Source organism: Citrus clementina, unplaced genomic scaffold, assembly GCF_000493195.1.
Source record: "Citrus clementina cultivar Clemenules unplaced genomic scaffold, Citrus_clementina_v1.0 scaffold_4, whole genome shotgun sequence".
In the NCBI taxonomy this organism is placed as follows: Eukaryota; Viridiplantae; Streptophyta; class Magnoliopsida; order Sapindales; family Rutaceae; genus Citrus; species Citrus x clementina.
The window spans coordinates 21,007,327-21,029,454 of NW_006262274.1; the positions used below are offsets into that span (position 1 = coordinate 21,007,327).

Genomic DNA, 22,128 nt, shown 5'->3' on the forward strand with positions numbered 1-22,128 from the left:
AGTTTGTTATTGACTTTTACAGGTTAGCAGTGTGCAACAGGAACTGTCACACGTTCCTAGATCAGTCATAATTGAGACTTCAAGTGGAAGTGGAACAGGTTTTTCTTCTAAATCCTCTCTTTACCTGTGTAGAGTAGCATCCTATTTACCCTGCCTATGTTCCTCCTAGGCTTCTCAGAAGACCTTCTGCTGGTTAACCTTTTAGAAAGGTGGTCAGCTAATGTTCTCTCAGTAGCATGTGACTGATGTTGATTGCTTCTCTGAACCATCTATTTCAGTTGGTGCCTTTTTTATATATACATAAATTTTAGTAATTAGATTATGAACTCTTGAGAAATCTTTAATCTCTTAATTTTTGTTTGATTCATGACTTGCTGGTACCCTTTCTTGAAATCTACTATTCCCCAGCTGTCCTTGTAAATTCTCCTTATGCATTACTTGTTAACATCTTCTGACTCATTTTATCATGTGCAGGTGCTAAACAATATGGTGTAATTGTTGTTATTGTAGCTGTTGGATATGGCTATGTTTGGTGGAAGGTAGGAGGATGGTCAAAGTTTCGTTATGCATAATTTTTCCTGAGTTTATTCAAATATAACCTGACTTCGAAAATTTATGCGGTATGGATCTTGAAGAAACTTGTTTTGGGAGTGTTATATGACAGAACTTGGTCACTGAAGAAGATAGTAGCTGATTGACTGTGAAATCTTAGATTTATTGTTTAATTTACTTGACATGGTGATTTTCTAATTGTTCTTTTTTTAATTAGTGTAATTTATTGAAGAGATTGCTTGGATTGCCAGTCAAGAAGAAACAAAAACATACATCAGATGTCCTCAGTGGAAAGATAAAGGAAATAGGTTGGGGAATCAGATACCTAAATTAATAGTATTTGAAAATAATAAGCAGAAGGAAACATTGCCTTGATGGAGTCATCCAACTGAAGAGTGATCACAAACTGAAGATTTAGTCTTTGTAAAGAAAATTAATCTCTTAGAATTATGCATTTTTATCTGGCTCATCTGCTCTGAACTAGATGGAGGATATTTTAGCTGAAGTGTCTCATTTCTCTGCCTGCTTCCTATTCTTTCCAACAAGTAAACATTTTTGTGGCTGTTCTTAGCATGGCCTCTTAGCGCAATTAGGAAAAGGACTGGTAACTACTAATTCCTTGTGCGAGAACAGTGATGCAACACATTAAAGAAATGGTAAAACTATAAAACCTGTGCACCCAATACAAAGTAAAAGAAATATCTAAATTTGAATAACCTCTCTATTTATAGAAACAAATTATTTCCAAACTTCTTTGGTTTTGAAACCCTTGAAATTATTCCATAAACTCCTTTTCTAGTTATTTTGTTAAGGTAACTCAAAGAAAGACCAAAGAGTTTCAATTCCCAATTATATACAGTGCTCATAATAATAGAATCCCACGAAGCTCATTGTTTCCATTTTCCAATCCCTGAAGTCCTGTGTTTTCAGTATTATAATATGGCAAAGTAACTACCTCTGCTATCTCATGTGAATATACTCTGCTATATTTTGAATTGTTTTCTGCTTCATAATTATTCATTTTGGGCATCAGTTTCGTCTGTAATATTCCTTGAATGGTTTCAGGGTTGGAAGCTTCCTGATATGATGTTTGCAACGAGACGTAGTTTATCTGACGCTTGCAATTCTGTAGCCAGACAACTTGAGGATGTTTATTCATCAATCTCGGCAAGTTTTTTAATTCATTGATGTCTTGATTGTCATTACAATAGTGTACGTGTATATTCATTTGGTTATGTTTGTGGTAATTGATAATATACTCGTACAACAAAAACAATTATGGCATATTGAATTCTGACAAACTAAAATTATGGTGATATTCGATTTTAATTTACAGATTGGAGATAGATGTGGTCTTGTTTGTTCTCTCAGTTTATCATTTTATTTCAATTGACTTTTTTATAAAAACAGGCACTTAGTTGTATTTTACATCTTTTTGTTCAGTAAAATGTGAGCGTTTGAGCATCCAAGTAACTGATCTCTTTTTTACTTTCTTTATACCAGGCTGCTCAGCGGCAGTTATCATCCAAGATAACCAGTGTGGATCGTGATGTGAATAAAATTGTAGAAATCTCCCAGGCTACACAGGAAGAGGTGAGTGCAATATGATATTTGCGTGTGTTTATGTGTATTGTTTGTAGACATTTCAAGTTTTTTACTGACTTTTCAAGCCCTTCAGGTTACTATATTACGAGGAAGATCAAAGTTGATTGGTGATGAGTTTCAATCTGTTCGTGACATTGTTCAAACTCTGGTGAGCAATCTGTAAAATTATAACATCGTTTTTTTACTCTGTTGTTTTAAGTTTTTTAGGTCCTTGTTGAGAAGCTAATTTCCCCCTAATTTTGCGGTTATTCAGGAAAGTAAACTAATTGAAATTGAAGGCAAGCAGGTAATTTTTATTTCAACAACATAGTTTACTGTGATTCGAATTTCAGCCTGTTTATGCTGTTTATTGTAAGTTCTAATGCTTGTGATTGTCTGTTTAGGATATCACAACCCTAGGAGTGAAGAAGTTGTGTGATCGTGCCAGGGAACTGGAGAATGGCAGACCTACAGAGCTTGTTCAGGCATGAACTGGATTTAATAACTGATATTATTTTGCAGATCCGTATTACATGCAGTGAAATTATTTTCAAGTCAGTTTATTTTTTCAAGTGGTGCTGTTATTATGTTGTTGAAAAATAAAACACACAATCCATTGAATTTTTCTGGTTCAGAGTTTAGGTTTGTTTGACTTCCTGGTGGCCCTTGTAAATTTGTTGAAGGGTTTTATTTTTAATGTTTTAATCTTTTATTGTTTAGGGAGAGAAAAAGAGCGGGCATGGGGTGGGTTCTCTTATAGGTCATTACAATAGGTTTATCGTTTGGGTGGGGTACTGACCAGGGTCCTAACAATTGGTATGAGAGGAAGACCGCATAGCATTGCCATGTGGTGGACTCAATGTTTTGGACAAGAAAGCCAACATTTCTCCCTCGACTGGGGTCTTATCTGGGGGGTGGATTATTGACTCTGATGAGCTAATTCCTACATTACGTTCTCTGTGCTTACCTTGTTTATAAAGTTTATATTTTTCATTTATTATTATTATTATTATTTTTTTATTTTTTAATTAATTTTTTTTGGGGATGGGGGGAAAACAATTTCTATGCTATTTAACTATACTTTCTCACCTGTAGGCTTCACGTTACACTTTGTCGAGAACAACGCTTGAATTACCAGGAATTACGCCATCTTCAAGGGTAACTTTTAGCCCCATTTTAGAATTTACTGCTAACACTTATTTTAATCTTATATGATAATTGAACCAAATGCTTGCGTGGGGGAAAGAGAAAAAAATTTCCTTTCTCTATCATTCATCTTTTCATCTTTTCTTCCAGATATGATTTTGTTCTTATTCTAGATCTTGTTTGTCATGCGTCTTGGGCTGTTCAACTTTGTAGGAATTTTGTGCCTTCTCCAAATAAGAAAAGAGTATTGCTTTTGAACAAATTTATTCTTTTGAATTTTATATTGGATCCATTTTTACCTTTAAGCAAAATGGTCACCAACGAAAAGCCTATCTTTCCATTAGCTGTTCCATACTGTTTAGTTTCTGCTTGCTTGGTGGTTCATTGCTTCCACTAAATTGGGAGATCAGTTCAAGAAATTGAATTGTAAATAATTCATATTTGATTGACTGTTCACTTACCCTGCCTTGTGTATGACTGTGTGTGTTTTCATTTTATTTAAGCATTCCATTAGCCATAAGCATAAATCTTTATAAATGGAACTGCTTGATCTTATTTGGCTTACTCGATACTTTGCTCACTCAATCCAATTTGTGTCTTAGCAGTCTGGGTCCTTGCATCCTTTGCCTCTGGAACCACCATCTCCGTCCAATTCCAATGGATCTCATAAGGTTAGTTGACTTTCTTAACACGAACGTGATTGGGGATAAAAATACTGGATGGGTACAAATGGGGAAATGATGTTCTGGTTTCTGCTTCACATATCAATGGTAGGGTGGTTACTGGCATGTCCAGTTGCCCATGGTGGGAACAGTTTGGTAGGCCAAAACCCAACATGACTTGCTAGGCATGGCGCCTGTTCGGGCCCTTTTTATTATATATCTTTTGAATTTTTCATTTTCAAGTTGAAAAGATAATCTATTTTGTGTGTTTGAAAATTGAATAAACAGATTTTAATTGAGTTTTCAGGATTTTTATCTTTTAAAGATTTATATATTCATTACTTAATGACAATGACAATGCAGGAATTATCAAATTTTTATTTTTTGGGGTTCCTCTGCATTATTGGTTATTATTTTTAAATCCCAATGACAGCCTTGTCATGCTAGACCATGTTATGACGGTCTGGTTGTGCAGCACCATCAGTTCTGTGTGCCAATTGGCACATTCTAACCATGTTGGCCAAGCCTGGCACACTAGCAATAACCCGTTGGCTGGGCTGAGCTGGGCTGGGCTTTATTGGAAATTGAGTGGATTCATGCTATGTGCTGGGCTGCCTGGACTAGTTTACACTACCAGTCTACAATCTTCTGACTCAATTTTATTGGTTTGGTAGTGTATAACCTTGCACTATTGCAAGATATTAACAATATACTTATTCTAGGAATTCTTCCTTGCAATGAAACAATGATTTACCAGAGCAATTTGGATGTAATTAACCATATGGGGCTATTTATTTGTTTTTCTTTTAATTGTGGTATATGTCCTTTGACTTCTTGATTCATGGTGAGATTCTAACTTGATAAGTGTCCGTTAAAAAAGGAGTAAATAGAGTGTCTTCTCCTCCTACAATTTTGTTTCAAACAAAAGCTTATTCTTTTGGCCCTCCGCAGGTTGACCGGCAGAATTGTGTCTCGGCCTCTGGCCTCAAGGTTGGCTTTTAATATTTTACTACCCTCCCCAAAATCTCTCATTCATGCCCATAAAGTCTTAGTGATCTCTGGTTTTGTTTCTAGGAGTTCAATGGAGTTACAAAACTGGGGGAGTCATCAAGGAGTCCTAAGGTTTCTAATGGTATTGCAGCTTCAGAAGACTTAGGCAGCTGGTCTTCGAGTAATGGTGTGCCTGGTAGACGTTTTAGTGGTTCAGTCTTGACAAGGCAGCGGAGTGCAACGAATGGATTGGCACAACAAGTGCTTTCAAGTGGACAGCAATGCTGAGGTTATGTTGCATTGATGACCATGAAAATTTCTTCTATACAATAAAGAGCTGTGCTCTGCTCTGAGCCGAAGGCCATCCAAAGTTAGCTGTGGCTGCCTAGTCTCCCCCTTGAATAGACACAGTGCCCAAGCCAAATGATAGAAACTGGACTGGTTACTGAGTTTTTGTAGAGAAGCCATTAATGTTATTAAGAGTGGACTGATATCATTGTTGTGCATAACGATGGAGGGAACCCTTGTTCCTTTTGAAAACTTATTTTTGTCAATATGAGAAATATAACAGGGGTTTGGCGGGGCAATAGGGAAAGCAAACTACAGGAGGTACGAAATGTTTGTCAATCAATTTTTTTTTATCTATTATATCAGATAAATGTCTCATGAAGATGAAAGAAATTTATTTACTGATAGTATAATTTTGCTTTTATTTTGATGTGAATGCTAGTAAGTGGGCAGCCTATTTGCTACCTTTTACAATATATTAACTTGACATGGTCGAGGGGGAGTCGGATTTCGCTTGTTATTTTTAGTTTTTTCTTTCTCTGGTTAGTTGGAGAGAAGAAAGTAATGTTCACTGAAACAAACATTTAAAAGTATCTCTGGACTCCTGTAACACAATATTTCAAATTTCCTCATTGCCAAAAGATGCGGTCTCATACTCTCAATGCACGCTCGAGGAGCACAATCCACCTTAAAACAATTTCCATTCAGCAGGTCAACCTCGTATCTGCTTGTTATACTTTTATTAGTAAGCTTCACAACATTTAGAACGCTTGATTAAAGAATTGCTGGCACTAACCCGATATCAATGGCAAATTCAATTGCCTTCTTTGCAGTTACATGTTATGGGTCGCTCAAATGTTCGGCCACAGGAGGCTAAATTAGCTGGTCAGGATAGGCTCAATAATGCGCTGCTCAATAAATTAACAAGTTAGGGTGTGCTTAGTAGTCGGGGTGCGCTCAGCAATCAGTCACGTAAGTACGTAACACATTAGCGAGTCTTAGTGTGCTCAACAGTAGACCGCCCAAGATTTTAAGTCTAAGTATAAGCCAAAGTGAACAAGCCTGACTTAATTTTAGAATTTTCTATAGAACGATTTTCTAAATTAAGCACATGATCTGTGTGTAGAATTCTCTAATGTTTGCTGGAGATATTGCGGCAAGTTGCGCAAGTTGCACGGAAATCTTCAGATCTAGGCAAGCTTCACTATAAATAGGGCATGATACTTGCTATTTGATACACCACACATCAAGCACAAGCAACTCAAGCATACTTATAAAATTCTCTTATATTTTCTCTTTCGAGTAATAAATTTCGCTTTAACTATATTACTCTTTTTTTTCTTCAACTTTTCCACAAGCATCTTACTTGGTTAGCTTAAAAAGTTCGACAGGTTTACTTAACACTTTTTTTTTTTTGTGTTAGATATTGTCTAAGTATCACATGAATTGTTGCACAATGTAATCGTCCCATGACAGATAGCCTCCGCAAATTCCACATAATTTGGGCAACTAATCAACAATCCAATTACGGCAAATCCTTCCTTGAACTTGATTTAATTTTTTTATTTTTTACTTCCATCAGACAATAAAAATTTGTAAGACGAGACTGGTTTGTCAGATATTTAGATATTGGCTATTATTTAATTTGATAAAATGGCGTTGACTATTATTTAATTCTGGAAAATATAAAAAGATATATAATTCTAAAATAAAAGGTTCCAAATCCATTATCCAGATTCCTGAATTGAAAGAATATTGTCTTATTCCATTTTATTAATATGCTATACGCATAACATGACCGTATAACTCGGTGTAGTCTTCGGAAAAGAAAATTGTCGCATCAGCAGTTTGTAAGAGACCGCGTGGACTGTCTCTAGGCTTAGCCCAATGGGCCACCTGATAGCCCGACTCATCAATTTCCCGCCATTTTGCTTGTTTGGCGCGCTTGCAGGAAAATAAGAAAATTAAAAAATTAAAAAAAATCCCTAACGCCTCTCTGACTCTTCTCCTGTGATTCGAGGGAAACTGGGAGAGCGCAAAAATGGAAATCGTTCCATCTCAAAGAACTAGGACAAATACTCCAAATGATAGCGTTTCAACTCTGCCTCTCTACCGTTATGCGCCTCAGCTCGAAGTCAGACTCGAAGATTTCGAGGTCTTTGCCATGGATCGCCTCCGAGGTGCTTAATTTCACTTTGTAAATGAAATTAATTTTGATTTAAAGTTTCCTATGCTAATAACATTTCACATGCATGCTCCCATTAAAGAAAAATATACGTTCATTTTTAGTTTGGTTATTGCTGCAGTAGCTATTTGCTTCTGAGGAAGTATCGGAGGCGAAATGAAAATAAACGCAAGTCATACATTGGGGCTTATACTTCATCTTTTTTTTTTTACCCTGTCAACTTAGCAATCAATTACAATATTTTGTTTTGTGTTTTAAGTTTTAACCATTTATTGTCAATAGCATAAAACATCTGAATCAAACTTTTAACCTTTTTCTAACAACATATATATTCTTAAGTTATTAAAGTAAGGAATAAGCGAAAAGATAAGAAAAACACACATTCAAATACTCTACAATACAAAATATAATTCATGTTTTGCTTGTCTTTTAGTTTATTCCTTACTTTTAATAATTTGAAGGATCCCTTATTAGATAATGACTCTTTATGTATATGTATATATATTTCCTTTCTGCTTGTTGATGGTCAAAAAGATTCGGTGATGATCATCAGTGATTCAGTTCCCTCTAGTTTAAACTCTACTAAGGTAGCTGTTATTCTTTGAACACGATGCAGTTCTTAAAGGAATCTCAGATGCGTTGGCTCGAGGAAAAAGGCCTGAAGAAATGGAAAATTTGGTAGAAGAACTGCACATTTGGTTTTACCATAATCCCATATTAGTCCACCCATTTCTCAAATTTTTACAGGTTGGCTACTTATATAGGTAAGGGATTTGTGGAAGGCTAATATGAGGCACCCAGAGGCATCTGAAGAGGTCAACAAGGATATAATCTCTCACTTTGTACTACGTCTTGTGTATTGTAGAACGTAAGCCTATTCTATTTTTTTATGACGTGTAACACATGCTCTTTCTCCTGGATTTCTGGCTTATTGTTGTTCTCTTCCGATTTTAGGGAGGACTTGAGAAAATGGTTTCTTTCCATGGAGACTGCTCTATATCGCTACCGTTTTCTGCTTCGAAGCTCTGAGGCTAAGGTAGGGTTTTGGTTTTTATTAGTTCTTTCTTTTTCTTTTTATTTAGTCGTTCATTGATTGTATGCTATGCTTTTGAACTGGCAGAGAGCACTGATGGCAGAGTTTGACCTCCCATGCAAGGCAATTAGCAGAACAGAATTTGAGGTAATCATCTTCCAGTGATCTATTGTAAACATGTGAAGCCGATTTTATTGGTTTCTTGCAAACACTTGAAAGTACATGCAAATGATAGATAAAAATCTTCGTACAAGTCTTAACCTCTTCTGCGTCTGGAAAATGCGGAGGATGAGCTTTTCAGATGTTCCAACTATTTTACAATGTCTTTTGTGACATGTTTTCCCCCACAGAATGTAAAGGAAAAATTGGAACAAGTTGCACGTTCCTTTGATCAGCCTTTACCCACTGGTGAGCATATTTCATTTTGGCTTTGTTAGCTACCTGATGCTGGACATACAACAATTGAATAATTTCTAGTTTGTGAAATTAATATTTCTATAAATCATACCAATTGCCAGCAGTCAAGACAAGATTAAAATGAGTGTCACTGGTAGATATTTACAAGAATTTTAAAATGCAGTTCTCTCCAGATTTACTGGTAGATATTTACTAGAATTTTAAAATGGAGTTCTCTCCAGATTTAGTACAATAAAACAAATTCCCTTCATAGTTTGCTTCAGTATTTCTTTTTGTGAAGCACACATTGGTACATGCAATTGGAGAATTACCTATATTCTAGGAAAAATACATGTAATAACAGAGTCCTTTTGGTTGGGTTACAGATAAGAAGATATTATTAATTTGAATAAATTGTCTTTTTTATATTCTAATGCGCTTCATTTTTCTCATTCCCTTGGCAGCTGATGCTATATTCTACAAGGTATATTTACTTTTGCTTGACTATCTATTATCGGTTTAATAAATGCAAACAATTATCAATTGAAGAAATGGTATCATATGAAAGGATTGATGAAAAAAGTTGCCCATGATGATGTATGTATACTGTGCACTGAAGAAAATTACATCCCTCTGTTCTGTGTCATCTTTTGACCAATATTAACACAATTAAATTGCTTGTATAAGTATTCTGTCTCATGGATGGATGATAAAAAAATATTTAGCATAGTCTCCAATCTTGATATCAGAAGGAGGTGTCAGTCTTGTGATTTGACAGTTAGCCATGTCTGAGAACTTTAATTGTCTACTCCTGGAAGGAAAAATTCATCTGATGTTTGCTAGTTTTATTTTGCCTACCTCTATTTACTTGTTCCACCAAAATGAAGGTTCCTTTTGAAGAGGTTCCAGAACTTGTAGCTGGTCGTAGAGTATATATCCATAAAGGACACGCTTATGTTGCTATGCATCAGGTGAGTATTATTATGCTTCTTGTTACATTTTGGACATATGAAGTGTTGGACGTTATCAACATTATGAACATTTTTGTGTCCTTGTTCCCCTTCTATGTAGGTGGTTTCACTTGTAGTCACACAGTTTCGCAGTAATCTATCAAAGGCGCTCATTTTAACAAACAGGTAACTTAGTTTCAAAAGCTTTTTATTTTTCAATATATCTGCATTGGCCTTTTATATATGCAGTGCAGTAAGAAAACGTCGGCAATCACAAAGCATGCTGCATGGTATATCCCTTGCATAGGCTATAACAGTTGATATTTAGGACATAATTTATTGCTGCAACATCTATACTTTTCTAGAAACAGAAAATGATTTTATACTGGTGCTTTCGGTTACCAGGTGGTAAGAGCTGTGTAAAGCGAATAAAATAGTTGTTCATATACTTGTTATGGGAACATAATACTAGCATCTTCAATATCATTTTATTGTTAGCTGAAGCATTGAAGCTACTGTTGTCAATATATGTTTATGGAGACATTGTTTACGAACTGCATCCGTTGGATAATCAATCTCTCATAAGCTGTAGCTTTTGACTGCAGAAAGTGGACATCTACCATCAGAGAACAAGAGAGGGATCGGTTAACTCCTGTGAGTATTGAATTGTGACCTTGGATGTTGATGGGGGAATTTTTCTACTGACATTTTTTATTTCCTGTTACTGGTTAGATTGTGGAAGCCCTGTCCATGAGCTATCTGGGTCCAGACTATTCCCAGGTACTTAAATATTATTATATGGTCTGTTGCCTTGGACCACATCACAGATGTTCAATTTGATTCCTAAAGGTTGACTGCCTCTGCAGCCTAAAGAATTTGGTGAGATATCAATCAAAGACCTTGATCAATTAGCTAGGAGTTCATTCCCTCTATGTATGCGCCACCTTTTCGACAAGGTAAGATTTTTCATTGTGAACTTAACCTCACTTTCCTTTCTCTAAGTTATTTCCCATCTTTATTATCTTTTCTCTTTTCTCCTCTTTGATCTTTGCTTTACAGTATTGCCTCTATGTTTCTTCTAATTAGTTGTTGTATGCCTCTTGCATGCAGCTGAGAGAAGATCATCATTTAAAGCATGGAGGGAGAATGCAATTGGGCCTCTTTTTAAAGGTTGTATTTCTTCCTTGTACATGTATATGATTTTCTGCTGTTGGTAAAATTTAGATGCATGAAGCATGGAACTCTAATCTTGGAATGATACACGTTAATTGCATAAGAATATTGAACACTTTAGAGGTTTGAAATGTTGCAGTTTATCTTTTTGAACCTGCGTCGGTCATGAGCATCCATATTTGCTTTTTTGTCCTACAACTTACATGGTTATTCAGATACACACAGATGCCCATACTAATAAATTTATGAGATGACACATAATTTTCTAAACTAAAGCCTCAAAATGACATGGTTAAGGGTCTGCATTCATCATATACAGTCAAGAAGGAACAGAAGGAAAAAACAGAGGAAAATAATAGAAAAATATCGAGAATTAGGAGAATTACTTGCAAGTTTGAGTGATGAAAGTTGAAATATGTTTTGTCAATAAGTAGTATGTTTTCCGAAGACTGTTTACTTTCTTGTTGTCGTTAACTCTTTGTGTTTCTTTGTATGCTAAGGGTGTTGGATTGAGGATGGAAGATGCCCTAGCATTCTGGAAAGCTGAGTTCTCCCAAAAGGTAAATACGGTGTACAATGGTGCTATTTTTGGTTATCCTCTTTTACGGGGAAAAAATCATTACTTTTTAATTATATTTGTAAATTGTAAATAAGTTTTAGATATATTTGATTTTTAGTATTATTGCAAATGGGAAGTCAAGCATGATTCATTTGGTTAGGGGATAAAAGTGCATCAAAAGCACTTTCTCTTAGCCATTGCTTCCTGCTCTTCACTCACCATTCATACATGAGTATTATTATATTTTTATGCAGTATATTATGTTTGGAATCTATTCCTTAGATGGTGCCTAACCTAGAACGATGTTGACACCTAATATTCCATCTTTTTCTGTCAAAGGTTGGTGCAGAGAGGTTTGACAAAGAATATGCATACAGCATACGCCATAATTATGGAAAGGAGGGAAAGAGAACGGTAAGATACCAAACTAATGTCATTTAAAAAGTTTGCCGATGCCATATTTATCATCACTGGACTGGTAAACTATGTTTAGAATTGAATCATAGATCAGATCAGAAACCAATGGAGTTCATGTAACTTCATATGGTAAGTATTGAGCGATTGTTTTGCAAAGATAAATTCTCTTGTTTCACAGAGGCAGATAGTCTTAGAATTATATTCCGTTGAATTTCACCCTGACCTCTGTCCCCTATTTATCCTTCGAGACTTCTCTCTATTTGTATATGTGTGCACACGTCTATTACAATAACATTAAATAATTGCAGGATTATACACCTTATTCTTGTCAAAAGATCATTTCCTTGACTCCTGGTGTGGGAGATCATCACGGCTGCCCCTATCGTCATTTCAGGTCAATTATGTAGCACATTATTGTTTTTCTTATATTTTTAAAGGCCATTCTTCTGCTAAGGCACTGGGAAAATTGATAAGAATTTTTACTCTAAAGTTATCTAATTCATTCAAGTTAAAGATTTTATTTAGGAAAATTATCCACCGTCCACTGGTTTTTTCACTCTTTTTCAAAAATACACAAATCTTTTTTTTTTTTTTTTTTTGCAGCGCTCCACCTGAAGTTAACATTTTTTTTATTGGTCCACTCTTGTTATAACACCGTTAGAATTTTGTTGACATCATAAGGGTAAAATTGTCATTTCACGACACAGTGGTGGACAAGTACAAAACAATATAACTTCAAGTGGAGTTCAGTCAAAAAAAAAAATTAAGAATTGTGTATTTTTGAAACAATACGAAAAAAACAGATGGTCGATGAATAATTTATCTTTTATATTTGATGGTAAAAAAGTCATTTACGCAATATTCCGTTAATTTTCTTAACGGTCCCCAAACGAAAGTGGACGAGTGAAAAGAAATGTAACTTCAGGTGGATTCTAGCCCAAAAAAAAAAGAATTGTATATTTTTGAAAAAGTTAGAAAAAACAGGTGGACGGTGGATAATTTTCCTTTTATTTATCATTATTAATTATGGAATTTTGGTAATACTATGACTTTTGATACTGAATTCTAATGGGGTATTTAACTATTTATTTTTAACGTCAATCTTTTTTCGCTTGTTACATCTATCCAACAGTGAGGAAAATTTAAGTGCTGCGCTTGGTAGAATGGGAGTAGGTAGTCGAGCAATGGAGGATGTATTGGATAAAGTGCGAAACAGACACTATCAGGTAGTTAATTACCAATCATCTCAGAAATTTGCTTCTACATGCCTCTACTTTATGTTTTAACCCTTTTCTACCTCTACTTTATGTTTTAACCATTACCTGTGAACAATGTGGTAAAATATGTGCAGTTGGCATGCACCTTAACATTTGAGGCTGTTCACGGCTCATCATGTGATGCTGGGATTAATCATCCAAACCAATACTTCAGTGACAGCCACAAGATATTGCAACCTAAGGTAGAAATTGTAATATGATATTAAACTCACTTCATTCCTCGCATCATGAACTGGTTTTAGGGTCAAAGACTACTTTTGTATCTGATGCTGCCTGAATGTTTGATGTCTCTGGCAATTCACTAAGATTTCAAAAATGCCTGTATCCTGTCTGCACCTGCTGAAGCACCGGGATCCATGTAGTATCCACTATTGGGATATATTTCAAGGAACAGAATGCATGCCCCCTTGTTTGCACAGGTGACTATGTGTGGTCATTGTTGTCACTTACGTTGTGCCAGACCTAACACCATTTTAATGATTTGCCTCTGGAACGTATAAGACAGGACAAGTTCATATTGGAACATGAAACCTTAGCCTCAATTCATGCCATATCAATTGCAGACTGCTCATTTTCTTTTGCTCGGTCAATTTTAAGGGAATTTAAATCTTTTTCTTCTCATGACTCTGGCTGTTTACTTGAGCTAGGCAGTCCTTGCTTTTGCTCAGTTTGTTTTTAATCATGTTAACGGAGCAAGATTACCAATATTCAGGTGCAAATTGTTGGTCAACCACACTCAGATCAGGCTGAAATGGCCAAGTTCAGACCCTCAAATCTGCAGACCTGCAAATCTTGATTTAATAAAAGTTATGCTATATGCATTAATTATGTCTTCACTTTGTTTTTAAATTTCAGAACAATAATGCGGCATAAAGAGGCGGAAGTTCTGGGCATCTCTAGGGGCTTTAATGCTGTGGACCTCCTGCAGTTTGTATTTATATTTGTGGTCCAAACTCCATCAATAGTCTCTTACTTTTTCCAAATTGTTTATTTATATAAGTTAATGTGTTAGGCAAGCTGAATGACTAATATATTCTACTAATCAAATGAGTTGAAATGAACTGAAATGTCATTTTATTATCTGGATATTTTACTTAAGGAAGCCTTAAAAAATAATTTATTGGCCTAAAGATGCAAAATGGCATATTCACCGGTGGAACCGATAAAAGTTGTTCTCTACCCTACCACTACAATAGAGTGCTCCATATGCATATTTGAATCTATATGTGGAACTGTTGAGTTATGTTTTGCTTTGAAAAGTATGGTTTATATCTTAGAAAATAGAAACTACCTATCAGATTAAAACAATACATCGGTGGTTGATCTTCTTTCCTCCCAATAGCTTGGTTTGGTTTGGCTTCACCTATCAATGCTTTAGTTGTAGTTAGTTGTGTGAGCATCTGATAAAGACTAGAGTGTCCACAGAGAGTGGTTCTGGCAAATAGCTGCCATTTGGGACCAGCTCTTAAATTCATCAAAGTTTGTTTAAGCGTTCAGCTTTCGAAGATTAATTTATTGGATTAGTTGGATTGACTGGTGGTTAGTCGTCAGTAGGTCTGTCTAACCAAATAGTTTGAAAAAGAAAAACAGTGCAAACGACCTTTGTGATTTTCCTCTGGCAACATTACTGTGGTAAAACTGATATGAGCCTAGCCTAGTCGTGTTTGCAAATTATGTGCCAATGAATGATGATCAGATTACTGACTGTTTGACTGTAATGACCTGTATTAGTTTATAAAGCAGTTGATGATGTGATTTGCACCTTACTGTGTGTACTAAAGCATGACCTACCATGGTGAAAATCAACTTAATTACCGTAAAATTAGATGATTACAAAATGTTCACTTTTTAAATGATAAATTATACTTTTTTCAGGTTAACCATTTGGACTATGCAATCATTGCAAAGGATTATTGGTTAATGAGATTTTGACCCGCACCGATATTGAAATCAGTATCTTTCATTGCTTACTAACTTTTATCTATTCTCACCCCGAATTCTTTTTGTGAGAATTTTAAGTTTTTAATATTTAAAAAAAATTCCATTTGGTTCAACGGCAGTACGGTGTAATGTAATTTATTATGTAGGAATATATTATGTTGTGTGAACAATAATAATAATAATAATGTTCTATTTATTCTATTAGATTACACGTAAGGGGAAAATGGTAAAGATTAGACATTCTTTGTAAATATTAGAAATTCACAAATTTCACGTTTCCATTTCTGAGATGATATCTTGTCTTATTGGTCTCAGATCAGGAAACTGATTGTATTGTTAGTTGTTTTATGTTAATGTGCACGGGATTCGATCTTATAGTATCTTATATCACTAACCAATGAGTCTTACTAGTGATATCCATTAATTTAAAAAGAAAAAAGAAATAATGGTGTAAAATTTAAAAATAATTTTATTATTTTTTTAATCGGAAGAGGAGAAGATTTTATGAACAAATAAATAAAATACTTGCTTTATGTCTGCGGAGACTTTCTAAGAATCGTCTTTTGGAGTATTTTTAACATGGTTAAATACCACCATCTGGTTAAATAATTTTCTAGCATCCTCAGCGGCAGAAAATTTGATGGAAAGTGTTTAGAAAATATTGTTAAGCGACGGAAAAGATACCAAAAATAGGAAACACGTAAAAAATGACGAGTGATGAGATTTTGTGACTCTGTGCCACTGCCACTGAAATAATTGGGTGGCTTCTCATCGCTTTAGTTTTTGTCCCATTCCGGTCATTCTCCATCATGTATGTATGTATGTATGCATGAATGCATGCATGCATGTATGTATGTATGTATGTATGTATGTATGTATAATAAGGCTTAAATGAGAAAGTGAAACGTCCCGTAGAATGTAATGAACATCCATGAAGAATATATAGCGGCTGGAGCTGAGGAAGAAGTAGGTTTAAGTTTTTGTTTGTTATAGGGGTTGATTTAACTATATCTTAAAAGTTATGATATTAAAGTATTTAGTAAGTTATTATCTATGATGCCTTCAAAGTTAAATTAAAATTAAGTATTAAAGTATTTGGTAAATTCTATTCATTATACCTTCAAAATTAAATTAATTTAATATACCACTTGTGTAATAAAAACCCATAATATCTTTATTATTTTGTTAAAATTTGTATTTAAAATTTATATTTACTGCATATAAGTAATTTTTTTTTTTATAAAAAAATATAATCTTTTTTTCACATTAGCTATAACTTAAAAATTACAATAAGTGAATAACAAACAGGACATATAACTTTTAATTTTGCATTGAGCAAAACTGCTTCCCTCCTCCCGGCTTCATATTCCTTTCCTGGGCTAGAAGAACAGTGGAGTGAAATCATACATACATGGTTGGTACAATCATTTCAGCAGTAACTTTCGAGCCATTAATAACTTCTTGAAAGGCATGGCTGTCATGGACCCTAAAAAGCACTTTTGGGACCTTTGTTATGTTTTATTAATTGAAGCAGTCTACAGTAAGGCCATGTTATTGCTATCAGACTCGTCACCTTTGGAGTTAGAAGTTGGACTTGTTCTTATTAAATTTTATGTTAAATCTGTTTTCTGTGGCCGACCCCGTATAATAAATTAGACAAACCAAATATAGCACAACACCGCCCTTATTATAAATTTTCTGGGTGGGTGGGTCAATAATTTTGTTTTTTTTTTGAAAGGTGTGGGGTCAATAATCTAAAATTGCATTAAAAATCTTAAAAGTCTTAACCCACAACAGGCTTGGCTTAGCTTTCGCTCAATTTGTAATTTGGAAGTAATGAATTTTTGGGTTGTAAAAGTAAAACTTTGTGTCTGCGTGACAAATATCCCTCTGCTCTATATGGTAGCTAGCTGCCTGGCTTACTCTATTTGCAGTGGCCAATGGAGAGATTAAGGAAAAAGGAGTACGTATGTTCTTTATGATCTAGATTTCTTCAATAAATAAACATTAAAAAATGGCTTTGCTAGATTGGACCATTACCAAAGCTTTCCATTTCTGTAGCTTGCATTATTCTTGATGGGTATCCAAGAATGGGCAATCAAGACCAAAGCATAGCCATTATTTTAAACAACAAATTAGAGGATGAAGCTTTTCATCTGAATTCTTTAATCACGGGGCGGGGATTAAGATCACCTCCTCACAGCTTAGAACTTATAAAAGATGATATTTTAATTGGGTGGGGGTGGTTCTTTTATAGTGAGCTTCAAGATTTATTCATCTGCATACAGTTTTCTTTTTGTTGGTTCTTGAAATATTCTGTTCCTTACTAAATTTTCAATTTATTATTGTGATTTCTTTTTTATGAGAATTGGTTGAAATTACTAACTAGAAGTAAAAACACATTGAGATGTTGGATGGGAAAAAAGAAAATGAAAAGGAATACTTTAAGAAAATATTTGAAAGGCACTCTGCTCTGCTTATATAGGGTAAAGATTTAATTCTAAATTAATTTTTAATTAAACACTTATTTAGAATTGTTAGGTAAGAAAAATAAAAGATATAAAAATACTAAATAAATTTTTTAACCCTAAATTTAATACTCAACAAAACTCAACTCAAATTTGTAAAAAGATTCTAAGCTATGATTAGATCATCTTCATAAATCATAACCTTTTGCCTGCTCATTCACACGACAAATTATGGCCATGAAAGGTAACAAAACTATCCCATGCATTAAAGCCAGCAATAATTTTCCAGAACAAAATAATGGCCTGATTTTGCATCTCATCCACAGGACAGAGACTTTTGATGTTGACTCGATGATATATATATATATATGCACATACATACATATATTTCATTTTTCATACTTGAAACTTGTACTGTTGCACACAAACATTCAAAACTCCATTAGATTACAAGAGAATCCAACAACAAATTTTGGCAAGAGGATTCCCTTGTTAACAAAGCTCGAGGGAGAAGTAATAAATACTCAAAAAAAATAACAAACTTCATGCAACGCGAAGCACAAGAAATTCATATACTCAATGCTTTCCTTATCTTTCCTCCTTAACTTGAAAAGTTGAAAGCAACAACACCCTGTCACTTTCTTTGCCACTCATTTCTTTGGCTTTTGTCTTTTTAATAACCCATGATTTGTTTATTCAACCGAATTAAAATATTGACTTCAAAAATTTTCTTCTCTTCAAAGAAGGCAGCAGCAAGCCTAAAAGGGAATGAGAGAAGACTCGCAATGACTATTTTCTTTACCATTCATGGTTACCTAATTACCTTCTAGCTTTTACGTGCGTTCTCTCTCTCTCTCTCTCTCTCTCTCTCTCAGACAGCGTTTGTATCTGAATACATTATCCAAAAATCTCTTGCAGTCTTTGCTTCTTGTTCTGCTACTGAGGAAGCACTAGCTGCAGCAAGTAGTTTAGAGCTAGCAAAAGCTTTTTGATTGGACTTTTGTAAGTGAATCAATGCTGCCAAAGTCAAGTGCTGTCAGTGTTGTCTTCTTTTTTCTTTCTTTCTTTCTTGTTCTTCAACTTAAAAGCACACTCCGATCTGTTTGTCTTGTCTTTTCTTTTATCTTCTTCTTGTTCCTCAACTTTAACCACTTTGTCTTCAAGACATTGATTTGACCTTTTTTTTTCCAGTTCTTGCTATTGGGAATAGAGGATTCTCTTGTGAATTGCCTCTTATGTGGTTGATTTGTGGGATTCTCAGGTTACTTTCATATTAACTCTTTTTCAGCTTTCTTGGTTTTTGTTTTTGAGATAATATGCATTTTATGAATTCATACAACTGAGTTTATACTTTTTGGGTTTCTTTGGACTTTGCCTGGAAAATATAATTTCCCTAGTTTTGGCAGTTTTTACAGTTCACAGATATCTATCATAAGCATGTTTATGTTTATAACTTATTCAAGGAAAAAAAAGAAAAAGAAAAAGATATCTGTAGTTCACTACTGAATAAAATTTTTGTTTACAACAAAAACTAGAAAATGGTTGTTGGTGTCGTAGCTTTTCTTAATTAAGAAAAAAATCTCTAAGGCTAATGTAGTGACGAGTATACATGTATGAGAATTTTACCATACCCTTTTTCCTAAATCTAGTAGTTATTTAATTCTTTAAATGAGGTTTCTTCATGTTCTTTAAAGGGAACATCAGAAGTCTTTCATAATGTTAATAATTGATTAACAATAAGAGTAAGAAGCTTAGACATGAATTTGTGTGGTTGATTTTTATTCTTGCTGCAAAGATTCTGAAATATTATGTGATATTTTGACTAGGAGTTGAGCGTGAGGAGATAAAAAAGAAGTACAGGAAAATGTTCCATAGGACAATCTCTTGGAAGATGCTGTTCTCCTAATTGCTTTAGTTGCTGGGTCCAGTAGCGATTGCTTTGTGGACTTAAAGCTCGGAATAGTTAGGTTGACTTGGAGGACAAGTTAGAAAATAGAACTTGAGTATTCTGAGGAGTCTTTGATGGAATCATCACCATCTGGTTCTTCAAAGAGAGCCAGAGTGCCTGGCAATGGCACCCAAATTCCTTCTTGCTTGGTTGATGGATGCACAGCTGACCTTGGTAAATGCCGAGACTATCATAGACGCCATAAAGTTTGTGAGCTTCATTCTAAGACCCCCAAAGTAACTATTCACGGTCGGGAACAGCGATTTTGCCAGCAGTGCAGCAGGTAAGAATAGCAATAAGCTTGTAAGGATAGAAATAACTGGAGTGCTTCTGGAATCATTTTTGCCTTCCTGTTGTTTAATCATTCTCTATAATGCAACTCAATTTAATTTTTACCAAGGTATATTCTTCAGTGTACTTAGATTATAAGATTTGCATAAGACGGATGCATCTATTTTCTAAACTATGTTTAGTACAGATTCTACTAGCTTGATTGGAACCAAAGCACCATTAGATTCAGATAATATTTCTACTACATACCCTTGAATTTCCCTCCGGGTAAATTATTATTTGCTGTTTGGCATTTCTTATGTCAATGATCCTGAAATTCAGAAAGCAAATGATTTCTTTAGTCACCTCCAGATTGTTTGAAGAAACTACTTTGTTACCGGAGTTAACCAAGAAGTAGAGGATGGCATCTGTTTGTTATTTTGAAGGTTAAATTATGTGTAAGCAGCTGAATATATTTGCAGAAAATGTCCTTAATAGCCAAGTCTAGATGAGACAGGATCTTTATTGCTATTTGATTCTCAAAGGCATTTATGGTAGCCATCAACTATCTGTAATTCTATCAGATTCTCCATGCAGTGGACTATGCCTCATAAAACTGAGCTGCATAAAAGATGTATTATCAGATTTGCTCCTCAAAAAATTCACTTTTTGTTTATCTATGGGTTCGTAAAGCTAAATTTCTATTGAATAATTTATCAGATTTCACTCATTGGAGGAGTTTGATGAGGGAAAGAGAAGCTGTAGGAAACGACTTGATGGACATAATCGGCGACGTAGGAAGCCTCAACCAGATTCTCTGTCCTTAAATTCGGGGAGGTTTCTTTCCAATCCTCAAGGTCCATTATTAGTTTTGATTTCTGAATTCAATCATTATAAACTAAGAGCCTTCACAATTATTGAGTGCTGAACTGAATGCTAGCTTAACCCTTCCATGAATCCACATAGTGATTAAGTTCGTTTGAATTATCCGTAAACTTGTTCTTGTGCAGGTACTAAATTTATACCATTTGGTAGCCCCGAATTATTCTCCACAAGTGCGGCGCCACCTGTTTGGAGTGGCATAGTCAAGGCCAAGACTGATGAGATGCTTCACAACAATCACTTACAGCTAGACTTCACTAATGGGAACTTGTTTTGTGGATCCTCTTCTCATGACGACAAAGAAGGGAAGCAGTTCCCATTCTTAGAAGGCGCGGCCACTTCTGCACTCCCAAGGGCTTCTTCTGTCTGTCAACCACTACTTACTGCCAATTCCTCATTGGGGAATTGTGGCAGCAGCAGCCAGAAAGTATTCTGCAACAGGTTAAACCGAGTTGTCCATTCAAGTCGTGCTCTCTCTCTTCTGTCATCACCACAGCCTCAGACTCGGGGGGTCGGTTTGAACCATACGGCGCAGACTGACTCAAAGTTGATCCCTCCAGCACAGTCCTTGATTACTAGCCTGAATTACAGTAGGCTAGGAATGGTTGTTCAGCCTAGTAATGCCAGCCTTCATGACCCAGATACATTTGAGATTGGCCCTGCCCGTGATGAGTCATCTACGAGTGGAACTCACCAGTCACTCTCCTTCTCTTGGGAGTAGTAATAGGTGTCATTGCTTCTGACCGTTTTAGTAGGTTCCAATTAATAAAATGTGGACTTAAGCGCTAGTGTTTCTGATATTGCTGCATTTGTGTAGCAGAGAGATCTTTTTTAGATGCTACACATAAGGTTTGAATATGTTTTCTCTGAATTAACTTGTATCCCCCAAACGGTGGGTTCATCTTCTCGTTTGATGCATTTATCTCATTGAAATTTATTCCCATTTGATTGGAGACTTTCACGATACCAGATGATGTCTCTCAGAGTCTCACCCACTTGTATGGGAAGCCCAGTCATGTCATTCCAATTAATGCAACACGACTTTTTGCAGATGCTATTACAACATGACTTTTTGCAGCTGCTATTGCAACATGAAACTGTCTATATAAATTCTAGTTATTTAATACAAGCTAGATTATGCAATTACATAAAAATACTTCCCAACATATATGTGTGTGTAAATTAACTGACAGATATAATATAATGAATAGATTGAGAATTTGAAATCCAAACGTGATCAAAATTTTCCGTTTTGAGTAACCTGGACGAAAAAAAAAAAAAAAAGAAAGACAGAAAATCAGGACAGCGAATTTTTAGCGTCCTGGGAAAATGGGTGATCTAATTACTAGCATTTTGGTCTCGCGTCATGGGTTATGGTGGTGGTGGTGGTGGGTACTGGGAAAACGA

General features: G+C 35.1%; 3 protein-coding genes across 5 annotated transcripts in view; all 3 read left to right on the forward strand.

Moving 5' to 3' along the window:
• The window catches only part of LOC18043297, a 9,048-nt gene extending 3,425 nt beyond the window's left edge, over nucleotides 1-5,623 (forward strand). Inside the window, exons 4-14 of one of the 2 annotated variants that reach the window (XM_006437927.2) lie at nucleotides 23-98; nucleotides 475-539; nucleotides 1,618-1,719; nucleotides 2,056-2,145; nucleotides 2,231-2,305; nucleotides 2,411-2,443; nucleotides 2,541-2,621; nucleotides 3,232-3,294; nucleotides 3,885-3,953; nucleotides 4,896-4,934; nucleotides 5,019-5,623. In XM_006437927.2, the coding sequence (XP_006437990.2) occupies nucleotides 23-98; nucleotides 475-539; nucleotides 1,618-1,719; nucleotides 2,056-2,145; nucleotides 2,231-2,305; nucleotides 2,411-2,443; nucleotides 2,541-2,621; nucleotides 3,232-3,294; nucleotides 3,885-3,953; nucleotides 4,896-4,934; nucleotides 5,019-5,222 (897 nt within the window). In that variant the 3' untranslated portion in view covers nucleotides 5,223-5,623. The remainder of the gene's footprint in view (nucleotides 1-22; nucleotides 99-474; nucleotides 540-1,617; nucleotides 1,720-2,055; nucleotides 2,146-2,230; nucleotides 2,306-2,410; nucleotides 2,444-2,540; nucleotides 2,622-3,231; nucleotides 3,295-3,884; nucleotides 3,954-4,895; nucleotides 4,935-5,018) is intronic. The other variant, XM_006437926.2, reaches the window with a different exon arrangement.
• A 1,580-nt stretch (nucleotides 5,624-7,203) lies between these two features.
• On the forward strand, nucleotides 7,204-14,292 carry LOC18045567 (probable DNA primase large subunit). 2 transcript variants are annotated; one of them, XM_024186500.1, is made up of 19 exons: nucleotides 7,204-7,402; nucleotides 8,024-8,085; nucleotides 8,172-8,275; nucleotides 8,362-8,443; nucleotides 8,528-8,587; nucleotides 8,791-8,848; nucleotides 9,301-9,320; nucleotides 9,724-9,807; nucleotides 9,908-9,972; nucleotides 10,392-10,440; nucleotides 10,519-10,566; nucleotides 10,653-10,742; nucleotides 10,897-10,956; nucleotides 11,460-11,519; nucleotides 11,858-11,932; nucleotides 12,244-12,329; nucleotides 13,068-13,161; nucleotides 13,287-13,394; nucleotides 14,068-14,292. In XM_024186500.1, the coding sequence occupies exons 1-19, from the start codon at nucleotides 7,264-7,266 to the stop codon at nucleotides 14,083-14,085; spliced, it is 1,362 nt and encodes a 453-aa protein (XP_024042268.1). In that variant the 5' UTR covers nucleotides 7,204-7,263; the 3' UTR covers nucleotides 14,086-14,292. The 2 variants fall into 2 exon arrangements, with proteins under 2 accessions (XP_024042268.1, XP_006437991.2); XM_006437928.2 differs by lacking the exon at nucleotides 14,068-14,292 and adding an exon at nucleotides 13,519-13,796.
• A 4,049-nt stretch (nucleotides 14,293-18,341) lies between these two features.
• On the forward strand, nucleotides 18,342-21,757 carry LOC18045569 (teosinte glume architecture 1). Its single transcript, XM_024186501.1, has 6 exons — nucleotides 18,342-18,458; nucleotides 18,540-18,623; nucleotides 18,813-18,882; nucleotides 19,448-19,852; nucleotides 20,560-20,696; nucleotides 20,850-21,757. Exons 4-6 carry the CDS (start codon nucleotides 19,644-19,646, stop codon nucleotides 21,440-21,442), a joined length of 939 nt encoding a protein of 312 aa, XP_024042269.1. The 5' UTR covers nucleotides 18,342-18,458; nucleotides 18,540-18,623; nucleotides 18,813-18,882; nucleotides 19,448-19,643; the 3' UTR covers nucleotides 21,443-21,757.
• Nucleotides 21,758-22,128: the final 371 nt, after the last annotated feature.